This window comes from Salminus brasiliensis, chromosome 21 (assembly GCF_030463535.1).
Source record: "Salminus brasiliensis chromosome 21, fSalBra1.hap2, whole genome shotgun sequence".
Taxonomy (NCBI): Eukaryota; Metazoa; Chordata; class Actinopteri; order Characiformes; family Bryconidae; genus Salminus; species Salminus brasiliensis.
In genome coordinates this window covers 22,542,238-22,562,038 of record NC_132898.1, presented here as the reverse complement: position 1 = coordinate 22,562,038, position 19,801 = coordinate 22,542,238, and the positions used below count along the sequence as shown (strand labels likewise).

General features: G+C 40.3%; 1 protein-coding gene across 3 annotated transcripts; it reads right to left on the bottom strand.

Moving 5' to 3' along the window:
- Positions 1–3,462: 3,462 nt before the first annotated feature.
- Positions 3,463–11,057, bottom strand: cdkn1a (cyclin dependent kinase inhibitor 1A). Of its 3 annotated transcripts, none has more exons than XM_072665934.1 (3): positions 10,929–11,057; positions 6,848–7,292; positions 3,463–5,910 (listed from the first exon to the last, which is right to left on the bottom strand). In XM_072665934.1, exons 2-3 carry the CDS (start codon positions 7,281–7,283, stop codon positions 5,855–5,857), a joined length of 492 nt encoding a protein of 163 aa, XP_072522035.1. In that variant the 5' UTR covers positions 7,284–7,292; positions 10,929–11,057; the 3' UTR covers positions 3,463–5,854. The 3 variants fall into 3 exon arrangements, with proteins under 3 accessions (XP_072522035.1, XP_072522034.1, XP_072522036.1); XM_072665933.1 differs by lacking the exon at positions 10,929–11,057 and adding an exon at positions 7,692–7,752; XM_072665935.1 differs by lacking the exon at positions 10,929–11,057 and adding an exon at positions 7,685–7,701.
- Positions 11,058–19,801: the final 8,744 nt, after the last annotated feature.

Sequence of the window (19,801 nt, the reverse complement as noted above, 5' to 3'; positions counted from 1 at the left end):
TCAGATCTTTAGACAGTTGTTTAGAAGAGTTCATAGTTGATGGTTGTTAGTAGAAGGTCAGTTGAAGAGTTTATATGGCATGTAAATTTTATTCAGTTTATAGTTTACAGTGGGTGATGAGCCTCAGGCCTGATTTGCTGAATATGAGCCTTAGGGTACCCAAACTTTTGCACAGGCCACACTGAAGGTTTACATTTTTTTACATTATGAAAGACATTAAGATTAGGATTGGCTGAAAATACTGTGTTTCTGTTTGATCAGATATAGACACTACTCATTTGGCCAAGGGGACCCAAGCTTTTGCATGAGGCTGTGAATTTACAGTTGCAGTTGGAATTATTCAACCTCCATTGCAAATTAGCCCTATCAGCCAAATGTACAAATGTTTTAGCAGTTTGCAGTAAACTAAACAAACACTACTAATTTAAATATCTCAGCAGAACTAATAGAACAAGTGTTTCTTCAAATTCAACACAAAATGCCACTTTTAATGATGACTATAGTCTCTTAATTTTTCAACCCCTTCATGACGAGTGTCTTTAGTACTTAGTAGAGTACCCTGCTCTTCTGACCTGCTGCAAACATGATGCATAGCCAGACACCAGCTTCTGGCAGCGTTTCTGAGGAATCTTAGTCCATTCCTTATGAGCAACGATCGCCAATTCATTGATATTCTTGGATTTGCTGCTCTAATCTCCTTCTTTAAATCCCATCATTAACTGGCAACTGTGGTGGCCACTCCAGAATCTTCCAGGACTTCTTCTGAAACCAAGCCTTGGTGTACTTTAAGGTATGCTTGGGGTCCAATAACATCCAAGCTTCAGCTTCCTCACAGAAGGAATTATGGTTCCTCCTAAGATTTCCTGACACATTTCCTGGCACAGTCCGTGCCTTTGCTCGCTTTGTTTAACCATATCCTTGTTTCTAGAAGGGAATGATCTCTTCTCTGAAGGTTTTGGACAACTGACTTAGCCATATTTCCAACATGCAGTTAAACGTTCATCGTTCAATCAACACACCCCCACCCAGTCCAGGTATTTGGTGTGTTTTATCTCAAGCGCACCTGATGAAGCAACTAATGAAGTCCTTGATTTGCCACTTGATTGGCAAATGTGTGCTTTTATGAGGGGGATTGAATAGTTCAGAGACTGTAGTTTTCATTAACAGTGGCATTCTGTGGAGAAAGTTTCGTCAAGCTGTGTAAATAGTTATCGTGTGATTGGTTTATTGCAAACAGCAGAAAGTTTGTGCAGTTTTCTAACAAGTCCAAATTTACATATGAGGATTTGCGATTCCAGTATACACACACTCACATTGAAATATTATAAGTATTATATTGTACTCACACACACACACACACACACACATACATGCATGGCTGAGCCGCTGCCATCATGAAGTGCCAGCAGAGTGTGATTTGCTAATGCTAACAGCCGGGAAAGTGAGTGCCAATATGGCGCAGTCATCAACTCAGTACAGGAGAGGCACCTTCACCTGTACCGCATGTGCGTATGTGTGTGTGTGAGTGTGTGTATTCTGTGCTATGGATGCGTGAGCAGAATAATGAGAGGGGAGGAGGGTGGGGCTTTATAGCATCACACCAACATGGAGATGTAAACACCAGGGTGATGGGAGGGGATGCTGGCGTCGTCGCCGTGGCAACACACTCTACTCAACAAGCGGGTCACTGTGTCTGCAGACGCTGACGTCAGAAACACTCACCCACACACACACACACACAGCTCTGGGAACAGAGAACAGTGCAATGATAACAGAAAGGCTGTAGGCCGGGATCTCATTTACATATCTATTTATATATTATGTATATGTACAGTGAGAGAGAGAGAGAGAGAGAGAGAGAGAGAGAGTAAAAGAGAGAGAGAGAGAGAGAGAGAGAGAGAGAGAGAGAGAGAGAGAGTAAAAGAGAGAGAGAGAGAGAGAGAGAGAGAGAGAGAGAGAGTAAGATGGGAGGGAGGGATGGTCGGATAAAACTGGCTGACATATATAATTATACACAGTGCCTATTTAAAATATTCACTCCTTTGAATATTTCAACCTTTTATTGCTTTTATTAATGGAATCATGTTCAGTATAATTTGGCTTTTCTGACAAGAATTTACAACAACAAACTCTTTAATGTCAAAGCGAGAAGCATCCCCTCAGCACCATGCTTCACCATGTTCGTGGGAGTGTGTAGTTTTTGTTGTCTGTCAAACATACTATCTAGACTGATTGCCAAAAAGCTCCATTTTGGTCTCATCAGAACAAAAATGCCTTCTTCCAGTTGGCCTTGTAGTCTCCCCCGTGCCTTCAGGTGAACCCTCTTTTCTTACTCTCTCATTAAGCTCCGACTGGTGAAGAACTCAGGCAACAGTTGTCTGCAGAGTCTCTCCCATCTCAGCTGCTGAGGCTTTCAACTCTGTCAGAGTAGCCTTAGGTGTCTTGGTGGACACTTGAGGGCACTAGTCTCCTTCTTACTTGGTCACTCAGTTTGTGAGGACAGCGTGCTCTAGGCAGAATTACACATTTGCCATATTTCTGACATTGTATCCTATAAATCCATTCATATCCATGTTTTTGTATCATCCCCTGACTTCTTCAATGACGTTTTCTCAGAGTCACATGGAGTGTTCCTTTGTGTTCATGGTGTATTTGTAACCAACCAGACTTCCAGACAGGTGTCCTTATATTTCAATCACTTTGAGACACATTAAGTGCACTCAGGTGATCTCCATTTCACTAATTATGAGACTTCTAGCGAGCCACTTGCCTGGATTCCTGTCTAATTAGGTCAGTTACCCTAAAGGAGTTTATTTATATGAAAGAATATTTATAAAGTCACATATTATTTATTTATTTATAAATTATATAATTTATTTATATATTTTTAATTCCATCTGTGTGAGACTGGTTGTGTGAGACTGTGCTTTCTGGGTCCTGGAGGGCTTTTAGAAAAGCCTTTGGTGGTTATATGACAGGGTTCTTCAGCTTCAGTGCTGGATGGCGAAAATAGGACAAGGTTCTTCAACTCTGGATCCTAGAGGGCTTTTGGAAAAACCCTTCATTGGTTTAGGACAGGGTTCTTTAACTCAAGTCCTAAATGGCTCTGGAATAAACCTTTGATTGGTATATGACAGGCCTCTTCAACTCTGGTCCTGGACCTCCGGGGTCCAGTCCAATTCGGAGATTCATCGCCATATTTAGTAGTAGTTGTTTTTTGAGCACGGAACTTAGCAAACTGTGAAGTTGGAGAACCGTGGTACAGGGCCCCAGTACACACCCTGTTTCCTGTATCTGAAATTTCAATCAGAGCGAGTTCAGAACTATAATTAATATCCAATCACTGCCTGCCTTCCAGTCATTTTAATCCACTTTACTGGTGTTTTCAATTCAATGTAGTTCTTTCTCTCTCTCCCCGCACACACACACACACACACACAGACGCAAGCCAAACAGCAGGAATCCAGGTACATATATTTTTATTTGTAGTATACATTTGTGGCAATAATCTACAACAAAACATTCATCTGATAATAAATAAAGTAAATACTCTGTAAGAGAAGATAAGGACCTTCGCTTTACCCATCAAGAACACACACAAGTGCAAACATTAGAGGTCAACTTACTGAAGCAGCTGAAGCAGCCTCTGGCGACCTCTGCTGGAGGACTGTTATAAACACACTCAGAAAGCCTGCAGGCTTTAGGCACAATGACCACTGATTATACACAGTGTATACACAGTACACAAAGTATACACTGTTCAGTGTGAGCAAAGTAACAACGTAAAAAGGCCAATATCTACAAGCTTGGCTTGGGTGACACTACAACTATGTTTCTAACAGTCTTGTGCAGAGAAACGCCACTGATTTGGGGCTTTTGCATAATTACTCAAAGCTTTCATCTTCGCTGTGGTGAGCCTGAACCCTCTTTTCATTAGCAGCAATAAAACACAATGATCCTTACAATTTCTATGAATAAATGTTGAACAGAAATGTCATTTCTGGTTTGTGTGTTTGAGAACTTTTTTCTTTTCTAGCTTACTCTAGTTTGTACAATGTGACGTAGCTTTAAAGCGCTACTTCTTTTGTGCAATGAAGCAAAATAGTTTCATTTTTACTACAGAAATAAAATCACTCTACTATTCAAAATCAAAATCTAAATCAAAACGCTTTCCTGCAGAATCTGTTCCTAAAATTTCTGCCTCGTTTTCGAAGAAAGTCAATTTGACAACTGCTGTGAAGGCTTCAGGTTCCTCTGCACAAAGTACAAATAACAATATCACTGGCGGACATTAGGGTATGGTCATTACACCTCTAGACAGAGCAGATGTGTCAAACTATGGCCTATGCAGAGAGATAAACAGAGCTCTTAAGTGTACAGCAGGTTTATATACAGTTTATAGAAGAGCATAGTTTAGCATGTGCTCAGTAGGCTCTAGCAAAGACAAAGAACATCACTAAGAACATCACTAAGAACATCATCAGACCAGAAGGAAAATAAAAAACTGACCAAAACATGATTACAGAAACACCACGGCCAGAATGAAATGGATAAACTTGAATTATGGGCTGGATTTGTGGATTAGATTTGGATTGGATTTTGGATTGGGTCTGGCATATGTGTTTGAGTTAATGTTCACAAGGCAGGCTCTTTCTCTTTCTCGCCGTCTCTATGGCGATACAACCGTTTTGATCCAAATGTGGATCAAATGTTATAAAACTTATAATTGATTATTGTTGATTGGTCCCACTGGAGCTGGACACAACCACAGTGCAGCATCGGTGAAAAGAGACCTAAAAGGCTGAAGACTTTGATTTAATTGCTTCTAATTCTAAATGCATTTTGTCGATAGCAATGTTCAGTTGGTTCACTTTCCAATCTAGAACCCAGTCTAGATCTTAGTAGAAAGGCCATTCGGGATCCCAGTCTATAACTGGTCGCAAATTAGACTAGTAAGTGCTACTGGTTAAATCTATTGATACAAATGATCAGCTGGTTAATGTCCCAATCTAGATTCCACAAGCCAGTCGAGATCCCAATCTGGAACTTGGGCTAGATCCCAAGTAACACCCCAAAACTAAGATATTCTCATGGTCCATTCTCTTGATACATACGTTCTATTGCTATTGTTCCATTTCCAATCTAGATTCCAGTCTAGAGCCGAGTCTACGAGCCAGTCAAGATCGCAATCTAGAACCCAATAAACTTGACTTTTAATCTAATATGTTCTATTGGTTCATTCCATTGACACAAACACTTGGTTGGTTCATTTTCCAATATACTGGGTTGTCTAAATCCCAATCTATGAGGCAGTCAAGATCTCAATCTACAACACAAGCTAGATCCCCCATCTGTCTGGAATGTTCCATCAATACAAACTCAATAGTTTTAATCTAGAGCCCAGTGTAGATTTCTATCTAGTTCCCAAATGAGTTCCAATCTGTAAATGTTCTACTGGTCCGTTCTATAATTATAAATGTTCATTATCCAATCCATAACCAAGTCTGGCACTCTGAGAAACACAGAACTGCATCATACTGACTGGCAGAAACAGGTTCATTATGAACCCCACATGCACACACTCACTCACACACTCACTCACAAACACACTTACACTCCAATCCAATACAAATAAAATAAAATAGTGTCAAATAATTATTCATTATTATAAAGGAGAAAAGCTACATGTGTTTCTACACTGAGTGTTTGTACATAGGTACAAGTCCTTCAGACGGGTGTATTTACACAGTCTTTGCAGGTGCTGATGAGTTCCTGAGAACTGTGTGTGTGTGTGTGTATGTGTGTATGTATGTATGTGTGATAGAGACGGCAGGCTTTCCAGGGGCTCTCTGAGTCACTGGCCTGATTTTCTGGGAGTGGCCACGACTCGTCTCTTGGCCTGGTAGAAGTCTGAACAAAGACCAAAGAGGAAAGTTACTCAAACAACAAAACAACAAACAACAAAACAAACAAACACTCTGCTGAGCAGCACAGCATCACTGTCAAAACACGGTTCAGATGTTCTACTGGTCCGTTCTACTTTAATAAGCTTCTTTTTCTACAGGTCCAAGTGTTCAAGAGCTTCTGGTCTAAATGCTCTACTGCAGCATTTTGTTGGTCTAAATTTTCTACTGGTCCATTTAATTGGTCAGAATGTTTGACTGGTCTGTTATATTGGTCTAAATGCTCTACTGGTCCATTTAATTGGTCCTAATCTCCAACTGGTCTAATCTATTGGTCTAAATGTTCTACTAGTGAATATATATGGACTGATGGAACTATATGAATGATTACATTATGTTATGTTATATGATATAATGATTCATTTGACTGGCCTGTACTATTTGTCAAAATATTCTACTGGTTCATTTAATTGGTCAACATGTCCAATCTATTGGTCTTAAAGCTCTACTAGTCCAAAATATTGTTTTTATAATACGTTTAATTTACATCTATTGGTCCAAATGTTCTACTGCACCATTCTATTGCTCATAGTGTTCTACTGGTCCTTTCTATTGGTCTAAATGCTCTACTGGGCCATTCTACTGTTAAAATGATTCATTTGACTGGACTGCTGTTCTTAACTGTTCTACTGGTTTGTTCTACTGGTCCATTGTATTGGCCCAAGGGTTCTCTCTGGCAATTCTGTCTATCCAAAATGTTCACACTGTGCATTTTATCTTAAATGACAAAATAGTTTCCAGGTTTTCTCAGGACAGTGATGTTGGGTCAAGAGTTCAATAAATGATCTAAATGAGTTAGGAGTGGTTTTAAAAAGTAAAAATGAACTGTCTAAAAACTGTCTCAGCACACACACACACACACACACACACACACACACACATACCTGTAATGTTGGTCTGTTTCCTCTTCAGGCTGTTCTGTTTTTCAGGCGTTTTCTCTAGGTCTCTAGGGACGCTGATGTACCTCTCAGGTGAGCTGGGAACATTTTCTTTTCCCGCCGCGGAGTGAGACGAACTTGTTGCTGTGGAGGAAGCTGAAGTGGACTCGGCCGTCTGTGATCGTGCTTCTTCCCCTACAGTGCAGGGCCGGTACAGGGCAGGGACACGGACCCCTGGAACCCCTTCCCACTGAAAGTCTCCATCATCCAGGGGCTTCTCAGAGACAAAATCGAAGCCCCAGCGGCGGGATGCATCTTCTACATCCTTCCGCAGAGCGTCTCTGTACTCCGCCTGCAACTGCTCGCGATCCACAGGGCCAAACAGATTCCTCCGAGCAGGACCATTGCCCAGAGAGCGCAGAACACGCTTGTGGAACGGCATTATCCTACACTGTGGAGAGAGAGAGAGAGAGAGAGAGAGAGAGAGAGAGAAGATAATTCAATTTTTACAAATGTTTTTATTTTTATCTACATTTATTCTAATAAATGTATATTCCATTTAAATTCATACTTTCAATCATAATACTAAAACAACACAAATAAGAAGCTATATATTCAAAACAATCAAATAAAAATGAGCCACAAAAGAATGATAATAAAAATGTAATAATAAATGTATCAAAATTAAATAAATAATAATAATAAAAAAAATACAGCAAAGCACCAGTGGAGAAAGTGTGTCCGGGATTATATAACATACGCACACTAACATAATATTATATCTTATATATAAGATATATAAGTATATTCTATATAAATGTCATGCAAAAGACATGTACAGACATCTCACCATCTCGCCTCCCTGAGTTAACCACCAGCAGATCCTGCAGGAAGTGTGTGTGTACATCAGAGTGAACGAACTGAACACAGCCTGGTTTTGCGCGCAGGCTTTTAAAGCAGAGTGTGTGACTCAGTGGACCTTCCCTTTTCCTCTTACATGTCTGGGCAAAGCTGCTGTAACAAGTGGAGACTTGTCCCACAGGCACAAGGCTGTAATGACCAGTCGGGGCCACTAGAGGGTAGAGTTAACCCTGTCTCCATGGATTAGAGTGGCTCTAATGCTAATTCTGTAATAGTGTAACCTGGATTAATTCAAACTCAAGCTGGTATAAACTGAATGGATTCAAACTCAAAGTGGTGCAAACAGGGTTATTTCAAGCAAAAACTGATGTAAACTAGGTGAATTCAAACTCAGGGTGGTCTAAACTGGGATAATCAGTGTTAACTTGCTGTGGACGATTGTAATTAGAACTGAACTTCTGGTGTGGCTGAGATAAGATTTTTCCTGTGTTTTATTATTAAAAATAATCTTTAATAAATAATACTTTAACTTACTAGTCACAACAAATATCAACTGACCTTGTGACCTTGACTAAACTATTATTAAACTAAAATTTTGTCTTTTCAGAGAAGTTTTGCAGCACAGGGAAAATTATATATATATCATTTTATATTTCTATAGATATATAAGATATAAGATATATTTCTACTGACAGTTCAGGCCAATTATACGCCACATCACCATTAGTGTAAGAACCAGACAAACCAGGTTAAACCAGTTTAATATCAAAAGTCGCTTTCAAGCTCTGGTAGCACTCAGTGACCTAATGCATCAGACTTGCTGGAGAGGTGACTGCCGGGTTCGCTTAGAACAGCAGATGAGGGGTGCCAAACCCTAGGGTTTTCAGAGCCCTCTGCAAATTCAGCTAAACATTAAATTAACTACAATCCTTACTGTCGGGTCAAAACTAGATTTCCCAAATTCTACCAAATGTAATCAAGTAAAAAAAACGTTGGATGTTCTGCTGGTCTGAGTCAACTGTGCCCAAATGGTACAAACAAGAAAATCTATCTGGTGTTGCACTGGAATTTCCACTAGAGTTAAATATGATAAGATGATGAAAAACTACTGAGAAAAGTTCTTACATTAATCCATTCATGTCCAACAGTTACATTCAGTTTGAAAATGGGAAAACATCATGGCTATATATTTTTTTATTTTAGCATATTTTTCAGCCATAAAGAACAGAATTTGATTGTATTCTACATTAAATACATTTTATATCTAAAGAAAAGTTGCTGTTTTGGAAAAGTTTTTGCATTAAAGAGAAAAAATGAACCTTAAAGCTGAAAGAAGGTCTATATTCAAAACAACACAGTAAAAACAAACCAAAAATAAACAAAATACCCCAATAATACAATCCTACATCTTAACCTACCTTCCATATAAAAGTCTTGTGAAAGACATGTACAGACATCTCACCCCTCCACCTCCCTGAGCTAAATACCAGCAGATCCTACAGGAAGTATATATGTGTGTGTGTGTGTGTGTGTGTGTGTGTGTGTGTATATATATATATATATATATATATATATATATATATATATATATTAAAGTGAAGGAACTAAAGTTTGTTATCTAATTAAAAATCACTGGTCCTCCAAAAAAAAAAAGTAAGAAGAGAAACATTAAATATTAATAAAAATGGATTACAAAACCATACTTTTTTAGCCATAGAGCTGGATCGATATGAACGTTTTGATCCAAAAAAGCCTCAAAAAAATGGAAGATATGGATCAGACAACACAAAACATTATAGATGTGGGTGTTGCAAAAATATTATTTCCCACTCATAAAAAGTTTCTTTCCTATTTTTCCTATTTTGTTGTTTTGATAATTTAATATAAAATATATCATTTTTGTATTTTTTTTTTTTTACTGCAAAAGTGCCATAAGCGTATTGTATTGTGATAGAACATAATGTATTGTGATATCGGTCTATCGTATGGATAGAAGAGAAGTGGAGCTGCCGGGGTGGGGAAGAAGGGTGTTCTAGGAAACAGCTCATTAAATAAGAGGAAAAAGACAAGTAGTCTCAGAACACCAACATGACATCACACATTCCACACACACACACACACACACACACACACACACACACAGTAGAAAGCTTATGACACTCAAAAGGAACACATTACACACACAAACACACACTACCAGCTGCAGGCTGTTTTAATGGACATTATTTTACCTATTTAATAATATTATTATAACTGTATTACTCCAATAATAACATTATATTATAATCATATATCATATAATCAAACTATAATAGAATACCTACTATAAACAATTGTTATTACATATCAATGAACTTATTAACATATATTATTACATTGCAGTAGCTGCATTAGTTGTTAATAAATTATAATTATTACCACTGTATTTAATTTCCATTCCTTTATCCTAAATATTTGTATCTTTCCTGAATTACTGAGAGTTAATCAAAGTTTTACTAAGAAAATACTTTTTCGCCATACTCAAATTTACGAGCATATACAGTGCTAAATTATTATCGCAAATATATCAATATATGCAAATGTATTAATTCGCTAATAACTGAGAACTGCTTTATACGGCTCTTATTGGCTGAGCGGGAGACACGTGCAGCTGACAGCGTAAAAGAATTGAAGTCGGTGGCGGGAACATGCAGGCGCTCCTGATTGGTCAGGGACGACGGTGACGCAGCAGCGCGTGCCTTCTACGGCCACGTGAAGGACTGACTCGTGTAAGCCGGTCAGGGTTCACACCCAAAACATTGTGTACACACACACACACACACACACACACACACACACAAGTACACACACACACTACACACACTCAGAAGTGCAGTAAAACTACTGTAAACACTTTTATAGTTATTCTGAGGCGATTAGTAACGTTTGTTTTGAAAGTATTTCAAAAAGTATTTCAGCTTTCCACAGTTTCTACACCTAAAGCTAAAACATTACTAAAATAGCGGTTCAAGCACCATTAGATGCTTAGGTTTTTTATGGCAATGAAAAAAAAAGTTTTGACAAGCGACAGAAACTCAGAACAGCAGGAGAGTCGCAGAGCAAACTGAACTAAACAACAAACTCAAAGTCGTCGTGTTAAGTTATCGTTAGAGAAGAAGAGAGAAGAAGACACTGCTTTTGTAGAGGTTAACTAAATATCAGGTCACTAAACAGATCTCTCACTTACATGAACAGCGGACTGAAGCAAAGGCCGTGCGGAGACGCGGAGAGTCGTATCCGGATCCTAGACTGATCTTGGAGGAATCCTCTGAAGGAGAGACTGAGGGCGGTTCTCGGGTCTCTGCAAATCTCGGTGCTAAACTCTGAACTTCTGGAACTCACCAGCTCTGAAGTTTCACTGGGACTCCGGGTGGGCCTGACCCGGGACATCCCCCTTGCTGTGGGCGGGACTTACGAGAAAAGCACGTGTACTGAGCCCGGTAAACACGCGAGGGCACGTGAGATCATTTCCCAGTCCTGTACTGTTTTTGAAGACATTCCAACCATAGGCTATTAATGAGAGAGAGAGAGAGAGAGAGAGAGAGAGGGAGAGAGAGAGAGAGAGAGAGACAGAGAGAGATAGAGAGAGAGAGAGAGAGAGAGAGAGAGAGAGAGAGAGAGAGAGAGAGAGAGACAGAGAGAGAGATAGAGAGAGAGAGAGAGAGAGAGAGAGAGAGAGAGACAGAGAGAGAGAGAGAGAGAGAGAGAGACAGAGAGAGAGATAGAGAGAGAGAGAGAGAGAGAGAGAGAGAGAGCATATTACCCAGTTGTTCTCTCTAAATGTGAATGCTTTTAGATATTTTTTTAGATTCAAAAGTTTGTGCACCCCTGGTCAAAAGTGTAAATAAGTTATATCCTCTATAGCGATGCACTTCTGCACATTTTAATACATAAATTAATGTCTTAATATTGAATTTTTCAAAATACCATTGACTGAATTTAACATAAAACTGGTTCACACCTTACATATATAACAGAAATGAATTATTCGCACCAACAACATCAGCCATACATGTCATTTGACCAAGCAGAGCAGTACAGAAATTGTGTTTAAATTGTGCAAATGTTTTTAGGTTGGTTTACTGGGAGTTTGGACATGGGTGCCCAAACTTTTGCACACTGCTGTACTGTTTTGTATATTTTATTGTATTCACGCATGTTGTTCTCTGTGTTATAGGCTGTTTAACAGCTGTGTGTTCTATATGAAGGGGTCATCCTCAGTGCTGTAGCACTGCAGTTCATTCAGCTGGCGTTTCTGTAATCGCGCAGACTGGACTTTGGAGTCTGGCGCTGAAATTTGAGTGTAAGCTCTGCCCACTGCACACACACGCAGACTCAGACCTGTTTACATTAGCGAAAACAAAGCTGGAGATACTGAATGGACTCAAGGATAGAGGCCTCAACTGCAGCGACCTCATCTGGTTTGCAAAACCTCTTATATGTCTTAAAGTATGCACTCACCTGCTCCTCCAGGGGTTCCTTGCAAGGCAGGCAACAGATGTTGGGACATTGCTGTGAGCTTTTGATTGCACTCGGCTAAATAGGAGCATTAGTGAGGTCAGGTTGGGATGTTGAATTATTAGTACCATCACTCCAACTCATCCCAAATGAGTTCAACAGAGTTCCATCATGCCAACTTATCCAAAAGGAGTCTGGTGGAGCTCCATCACTCCAGAGGACGTCTCCATTGCTTCTCAGTTAATAATAAATAACAAAACTGTCCAAACCATTTAAAAGAATGGCTATGTATTGACAGTCCACGATTGGATTTGATTGTATTGGACAATAAATCATGATGCATTAGTGCTTACAATTAAGGACCCGGTATTTCAACTACATCTGCTTCTCCACCTAAATGTAACGACCTTCAGTTGATCTCTGGTTGGTTGCAGACTGGCTCAAATGTGAACTTGTCATGGTTTGTGAGCAAAAAAGTAAACATGTCTGCTTTCCCTTTCAGTACTAAAACACTCCTTCCTCTACCCCCATTCTGGTTCCAGGCCCCTCCCTCTTCAGTCAACATGGATGCATTCAGATTCTAGAACCGCCCGAGATCAGTCACCAGGCTTCAGATTTAGAACCCTGTCTCCTCCTTCACCATAGATATGTTCTGATTCTAGATATGTTCTGACTCTTCTTCCTTTATCAGCAGGAATGCATTCTGGTTCTTGTTCTAGATACCCCCCTCCTCCATCACCTTGGGCGCAGGCTCTAGAACTGCCCCATCAATCACATAGTCGGGTTCCAGACTTTGACCTTTGTGCTCCATCACCATTGTTATATTTTAATTCTAGAACTCTTCTTGCTCTCTCATCATGGATATGGTCTAGTTTGGGCCCCGCCCCTCTGGTGGCTCCTTCACACCTGGCGCAGCTCCAGGTTCCCAGCACTTTTACAATAGAGCTGCAGAGTCACAACTCGGACACCAGACCGCAGAGACATGGAGCATTGTGTGTTTATGTGTGTGGGAGACAGACAGGGAAGGTCTAATGACTAGCATAGCACACACACACACACACACACACACACACACACACACAGATGCTTTTGTCAGACAGAAGAACAGTGTTTTCTGATTAATACTGAGAGCTCATTGTCTCACACTGAAAGACAAATATGAAAGTTCTGGGTTATAAAAAGCATTACTATTCAACTAGAACACCCACCCCTTCCCCCCACCACACACACACACACACACACACACACACACACGCACGCACAGATATATGTGTGTGTAAATATGTAGCTAAATGTGTAAATGTGTCAGTTCATAACTAAGAAAGGTAAAAGTGTATTACATCACAGAGATAAAAAGAGACACACTGAGCCTCTGAGGCACAGCCAGCTTAGGCAGCTAACAACCAGCGTAGGCCCAGTATCGGGACACCTGCTCATTCATGGTTTCTTCTGAAATCAAGGGTATTAAAAAGCTTTTCCTGCTTTTGTTAAAATAACTGTCTCTACTGTCCAGGAAAGGCTTTCTACTAGATTTTGGACCATTGCTGTGAGGATTTGATTGCATTTAGTCACTTTAGCGCTTTAGACAGGTCAGTATGTCGGATGATCACCACCTCACCTCATCCCCAACTCATCTCAGAAGTATTGAATGGAGCACCATCATTCCAGAAAACACAGTTCCACTGCTCCACAGCTCTCAATGATGGGGGCTTTATACCCCTCTAGCTCACGACTGGCAAGGTGCTTTAGGTAGCTGAATGCATTCATTAGATGGGATGTACGCAAACATGTGGACAGGTAGAGTATTTATGTTTATTTTAAATAACATACTTTTAATTATTTATAACTAAAATATTATTATTATTGTTATTATTATTGTTATTATTATTATTATTGTTATTATTATTATTATACCACAGACCTTAAGAACCCTGTTTGGTTACTGAGGGTTCCAGTAATTATGAACCCCAGTCTGAACTGAACCTGTTGTATAAAAGACCTCATCAAACCAGAGCAGATCTGCCAGGCTGAGCGTCAGTGTCTCTGACTAAACAAAGCCGTGAGTGTGTGTGTGTGTGTGAGAGAGAGAGAGAGAGAGAGAGAGAGAGAGAGAGAGAGAGAGAGAGAGAGAAGAGAGAGAGAGAGAGAGAGAGAGAGAGAGAGAGAGAGAGAGAGAGAAGAGAGAGAGAGAGAGAGAGAGAGAGAGAGAGCAGTCAAAGTTTGGGCTTAATGAGAATTACAATTAGGGTCAGACACATTCCTCACCACAGCAGGGGTCAGAGGTCATTCTGCTCTCAGCGCTGCAAAAGTGGTTCATTTACATATTTCTTTGGTATTGAATATTAATTAGCCAATCAGAGACGCCGTTTTAAAGCTGAATGAAGACCAAAGAACGGCGGGAAAACGCGTAACGCAACATGCGCAAAACCGCGAGACGCAGTGAGTCATACGCGCCGCACGACGTCACGGCGGGGTTGAGTAATGATGAGTAATGAGAGAGAGAGAGAGAGAGAGAGAGAGAGAGAGAGAGAGAGAGAGAGAGAGGTTACTGAGTACACACACGTATAGAGGAAGAGGAGAGGGTTACTTTAGAGCTAGACTTTTCATTACTGTGCTTCTCATCTTTATACACACTGTTCTGCGTGCAAAAGTCTTGGCCCCCTTTGAGAGAATGCTGAATGCTGCTAAATACTGCTGCTAACAGCACCAAACTCCATCCTGCATATAAAATGACCAAACCCTATCCTGCTGATTAGAAAACTCCCCACACTCAAACCTGCTGAGAACATCACCAATCTCAATCCTGCTAATAATAAAAAATCAGCCAACTCAATCCTGCTGATAAAAAATCACCAAACTCAAACCTACTGCTAACATCACCCAACTCAACCCTGCTGATGAAAAAATTGCCAAACTCAAACCTGCTGCTAACATCACCCAACTCAACCCTGCTGATGAAAAAATTGCCAAACTCAGTTCTGCTGATTAAAAAATCACCAAACTCAGTTCTGCTGATTAAAAAAATAAACTCAATCGTGCTGCTAACATCACCAAACTCAGTACTGCTGATTAAAAAATCACCACTCCATCCTGCTGATAAACAATTGCCAAACTCAAACCCACTGATATCACCAAACTCAATCCTGCTGATTTAAAAATCACTTAACTCAACCCTGATGATAATATCACCCAACTCAATTTTGCTTTGCGTCACCAACTCAGTCCTACTGCTATTAGAACACAATGTCACCAACACAGCTTCCCCCTGCTGCGGACATCACCAAACTCAAGCCTGCTGCTGAACTACTCTGTACTTTTAAACAGTTGAATACACCTGGCCCCGATAGCAGGGTGACGTTAATACATCATTGATCATTTGATCATTGACCATTTTTTTAAAGGGAATTTTGATATCAGACCTAATGACAGCAGCAATGCAGATCATGTGACAGAGGATACGCAAGCAATCCTACTCAGGCAATTAACTAAAGCATTAACTAAATTACCGCTACGTTACTGTGGCAAAATGTCTGGTTGTGACTGAAGATTATGGCTAGTTAACTAGCTAGCTATGTCTGTGTGTGTTAAGAACTTTGTCTTACTCCCATAGTTACATAACAAACCCACACACTGTGCGTACGTGGCGGGAATGCACTGTGTTCAGTAAAGTGGAGGGAACTGCAGGGGACCAGCCGCCACCCTAAAGCTCACTGTTATGTAAGAACTGCTGTTAAACACACACACCTTTACACACAGAGGGGCTGATTAACCTGCAGCCCAGCCTTTATCCCTCCAAATACTCCCTCACATACACTTAAGGTGGAAGGGGAGGTTCCACTGTTCCTCGAATGAGATAACCAGAGTGAAAACACTGCAGGTAGCTGGTTATGGTGTTTGCAGCTCAAGCTCAATTTTGCTGCTAAAATCACCAACCTCAAACCTATAATAATAATGATAAAAGTAATAATAACAATAATAATAAGAAGAAATCAGAAATCAAGACAAGTCTTTACATTCTAGTCATTTATTATTAATCTGAGAACCTCCCTGCCCACAAACCAGAACAAGAAGTTAAAGAGTCGAAGTTGAGTTAAATATTTAATCAAATAGTTAAAAAGTAAAAAAAATAGTTTTAAAAAGACACGTGCTCAGAAACAGCTGGTTTTTGAGAGTGGATACGATGGACACTATTATCCCACAGTGCAATGCGAAACGGAGAGGGAGGAGCTTCTCACATCTGGATGAATTATTAGGAAAAATGGCGGATAAGGACGCAGCTGAGTGCAGAGTCAACGGCAGCATAGCAATCACTTCCTGTTAGTAGAAAACAATTGGGACACAGCCACACTGCCGCTGTGTACTGTTAAATACGTTTTGTTTTGCGAAGAAATAAATAAGAATGAAAGAAAGAAAATCAAAACTGCTGGGGAAAAATAGACCACCTGTTTGGCGAGGTGTAGGAATCTTCAGATGAGTTAAAGTTGAAAAATCATGCTGAGCGTCAGTGTCTCTGACTAAACAAAGCCGTGTGTGAGTGTGTGTGAGTGTGTGTGTGTGTGAGAGAGAGAGAGAGAGGGCAGTCAAAGTTTGGGCTTAATGAGAATTACAATTAGGGTCAGACACATTCCTCACCACAGCAGGGGTCAGAGGTCATTCTGCTCTCAGCGCTGCAAAAGTGGTTCATTTACATATTTCTTTGGTATTGAATATTAATTAGCCAATCAGAGACGCCGTTTTAAAGCTGAATGAAGACCAAAGAACGGCGGGAAAACGCGTAACGCAACATGCGCAAAACCGCGAGACGCAGTGAGTCATACGCGCCGCACGACGTCACGGCGGGGTTGAGTAATGATGAGTAATGAGCAGCTTCCCCCTGCTGCGGACATCACCAAACTCAAGCCTGCTGCTGAACTACTCTGTACTTTTAAACAGTTGAATACACCTGGCCCCGATAGCAGGGTGACGTTAATACATCATTGATCATTTGATCATTGACCATTTTTTTAAAGGGAATTTTGATATCAGACCTAATGACAGCAGCAATGCAGATCATGTGACAGAGGATACGCAAGCAATCCTACTCAGGCAATTAACTAAAGCATTAACTAAATTACCGCTACGTTACTGTGGCAAAATGTCTGGTTGTGACTGAAGATTATGGCTAGTTAACTAGCTAGCTATGTCTGTGTGTGTTAAGAACTTTGTCTTACTCCCATAGTTACATAACAAACCCACACACTGTGCGTACGTGGCGGGAATGCACTGTGTTCAGTAAAGTGGAGGGAACTGCAGGGGACCAGCCGCCACCCTAAAGCTCACTGTTATGTAAGAACTGCTGTTAAACACACACACCTTTACACACAGAGGGGCTGATTAACCTGCAGCCCAGCCTTTATCCCTCCAAATACTCCCTCACATACACTTAAGGTGGAAGGGGAGGTTCCACTGTTCCTCGAATGAGATAACCAGAGTGAAAACACTGCAGGTAGCTGGTTATGGTGTTTGCAGCTCAAGCTCAATTTTGCTGCTAAAATCACCAACCTCAAACCTATAATAATAATGATAAAAGTAATAATAACAATAATAATAAGAAGAAATCAGAAATCAAGACAAGTCTTTACATTCTAGTCATTTATTATTAATCTGAGAACCTCCCTGCCCACAAACCAGAACAAGAAGTTAAAGAGTCGAAGTTGAGTTAAATATTTAATCAAATAGTTAAAAAGTAAAAAAAATAGTTTTAAAAAGACACGTGCTCAGAAACAGCTGGTTTTTGAGAGTGGATACGATGGACACTATTATCCCACAGTGCAATGCGAAACGGAGAGGGAGGAGCTTCTCACATCTGGATGAATTATTAGGAAAAATGGCGGATAAGGACGCAGCTGAGTGCAGAGTCAACGGCAGCATAGCAATCACTTCCTGTTAGTAGAAAACAATTGGGACACAGCCACACTGCCGCCGTGTACTGTTAAATACGTTTTGTTTTGCGAAGAAATAAATAAGAATGAAAGAAAGAAAATCAAAACTGCTGGGGAAAAATAGACCACCTGTTTGGCGAGGTGTAGGAATCTTCAGATGAGTTAAAGTTGAAAAATCATGAAAAATATATATAAATATACGATAAATAATAAAGAATATACAGGGGAAAATGAAATAATAAAAGATGAAAAGCAAATATCCTTCTGCATGTCTTAATTTATCTATGTGTTTATTGTATACATCACTCCTGCGTGTGTGTCTTCTCCGAAAGGTCCCTGGAAGAGTACCGCATGCTGGATGTTCAGCTTGCAGTCGCCCTCTGCTGGGGCAGATTTGCACTGCATTCATTTAGACACTACCACAACACTGGATATAGAAATACACTCTATAAATCCCAAAAGGATCCAGACGTTTACACTTAGCTTGTATTATCTTCATAGAAAAGCACTGACCAACAGAGCGGGATATTGCAGATTCTACACTTATGAAGCTAGATAACAAGCAGTGGAGACATGAGCTGTGTTCAAAACCGTGCCCTATTCACTACTCCCTACCTGCGGAAATCCAGATCACTACATAGAGCACTTTTTATACCACGCCCACTTTCAAGAGTTTTGTGGAATTTCCGGTCATTTATTAACAAATGGTTTAGGGTGGCATGGGGTTCAAAGTGAATAGTCTACTGCTGTGGATACTTGCCATTAAGTGACCAGCTAAGCTAACAGATATTTAACACTAACTAGCTTGTTTGAGTTTTGTAGGGTTTGACCTGCCCCATGGTTGAAGGTGCTAATGTTAAAACATCCACACTAACGTCCATACATCAGCTCTTATCATTTTGTGGAGGACAATCCAACACTAGAACATCCTTACGCACAGAAATGGCTCTGTTTTGACATTCCGGTGAAATGGTCAGATGTTTGTGAGGCTATGAGGTTAAAGGTTAGCCTAAGCAGGAACCTACTGAAGAGCCTCTTAAGCACCCACAAAATAGTAAGAGATGTTTGGATATTTGGGTGGTGTTTTTTTTTATTATTATTATAATTTAGCACCTTCAACCATAGGCGCAGGTCCTTTCCTTAGGAGGGCGGTGGATATAGGCAAACGCTCCACAACACTCCAATCTTTTTGTTCATGCACAATTCTCCCCCTTTTCCAATTACTTACTCAGCTTTTTTATGTTGATCATGGCTGTGGTTATAACCTAGATGAGCAGGTCTGCACAAAATTAACAAGGTCAATAAGTAATGTTCAGTAATCTCAAACTGCAGTTTGAAATATCATGATTTGCTGTTCTCAACAACACAGACATACAGGTCAGTATATGGACTAGACCATGGTAGCATAGCACCTCTGGTACTCAGATCAGTTCGTCCAATGGAGTGACCCTCAACTGGCAGTACGGGCTGTTTGCTTCATTTCCCCCAGTCTATGACCTCAGTCCAGCAGCTAGCACTGAAGAAGTTGGTCAGCAAGTTTCTCTGCAATTAAACCACAATTTCACACCAAACCCCTCACAATTTGGGTGTTCATCACATACACAGAATTAGGCAGACAACGTGGGAGGAGAGGAACTGGGGGAGAGGAAGTTTAAAAATAAATAAATAATTGGGTGGAACT

What these genes read in the sequence shown, in the direction of transcription:
- cdkn1a (XM_072665933.1), bottom strand. Translation starts at nt 7,748, where the DNA reads ATGTACACACACACTTCCTGCAGGATCTGCTGGTGGTTAACTCAGGGA. An exon ending in TAACTCAGGGAGGCGAGATG is followed by an intron (nt 7,293 to 7,691) that starts GTGAGATGTCTG and finishes CTCTCTCCACAG; the next exon opens with TGTAGGATAATGCCGTTCCA. An exon ending in GAAACAGACCAACATTACAG is followed by an intron (nt 5,911 to 6,847) that starts GTATGTGTGTGT and finishes GTCTTTGTTCAG; the next exon opens with ACTTCTACCAGGCCAAGAGA.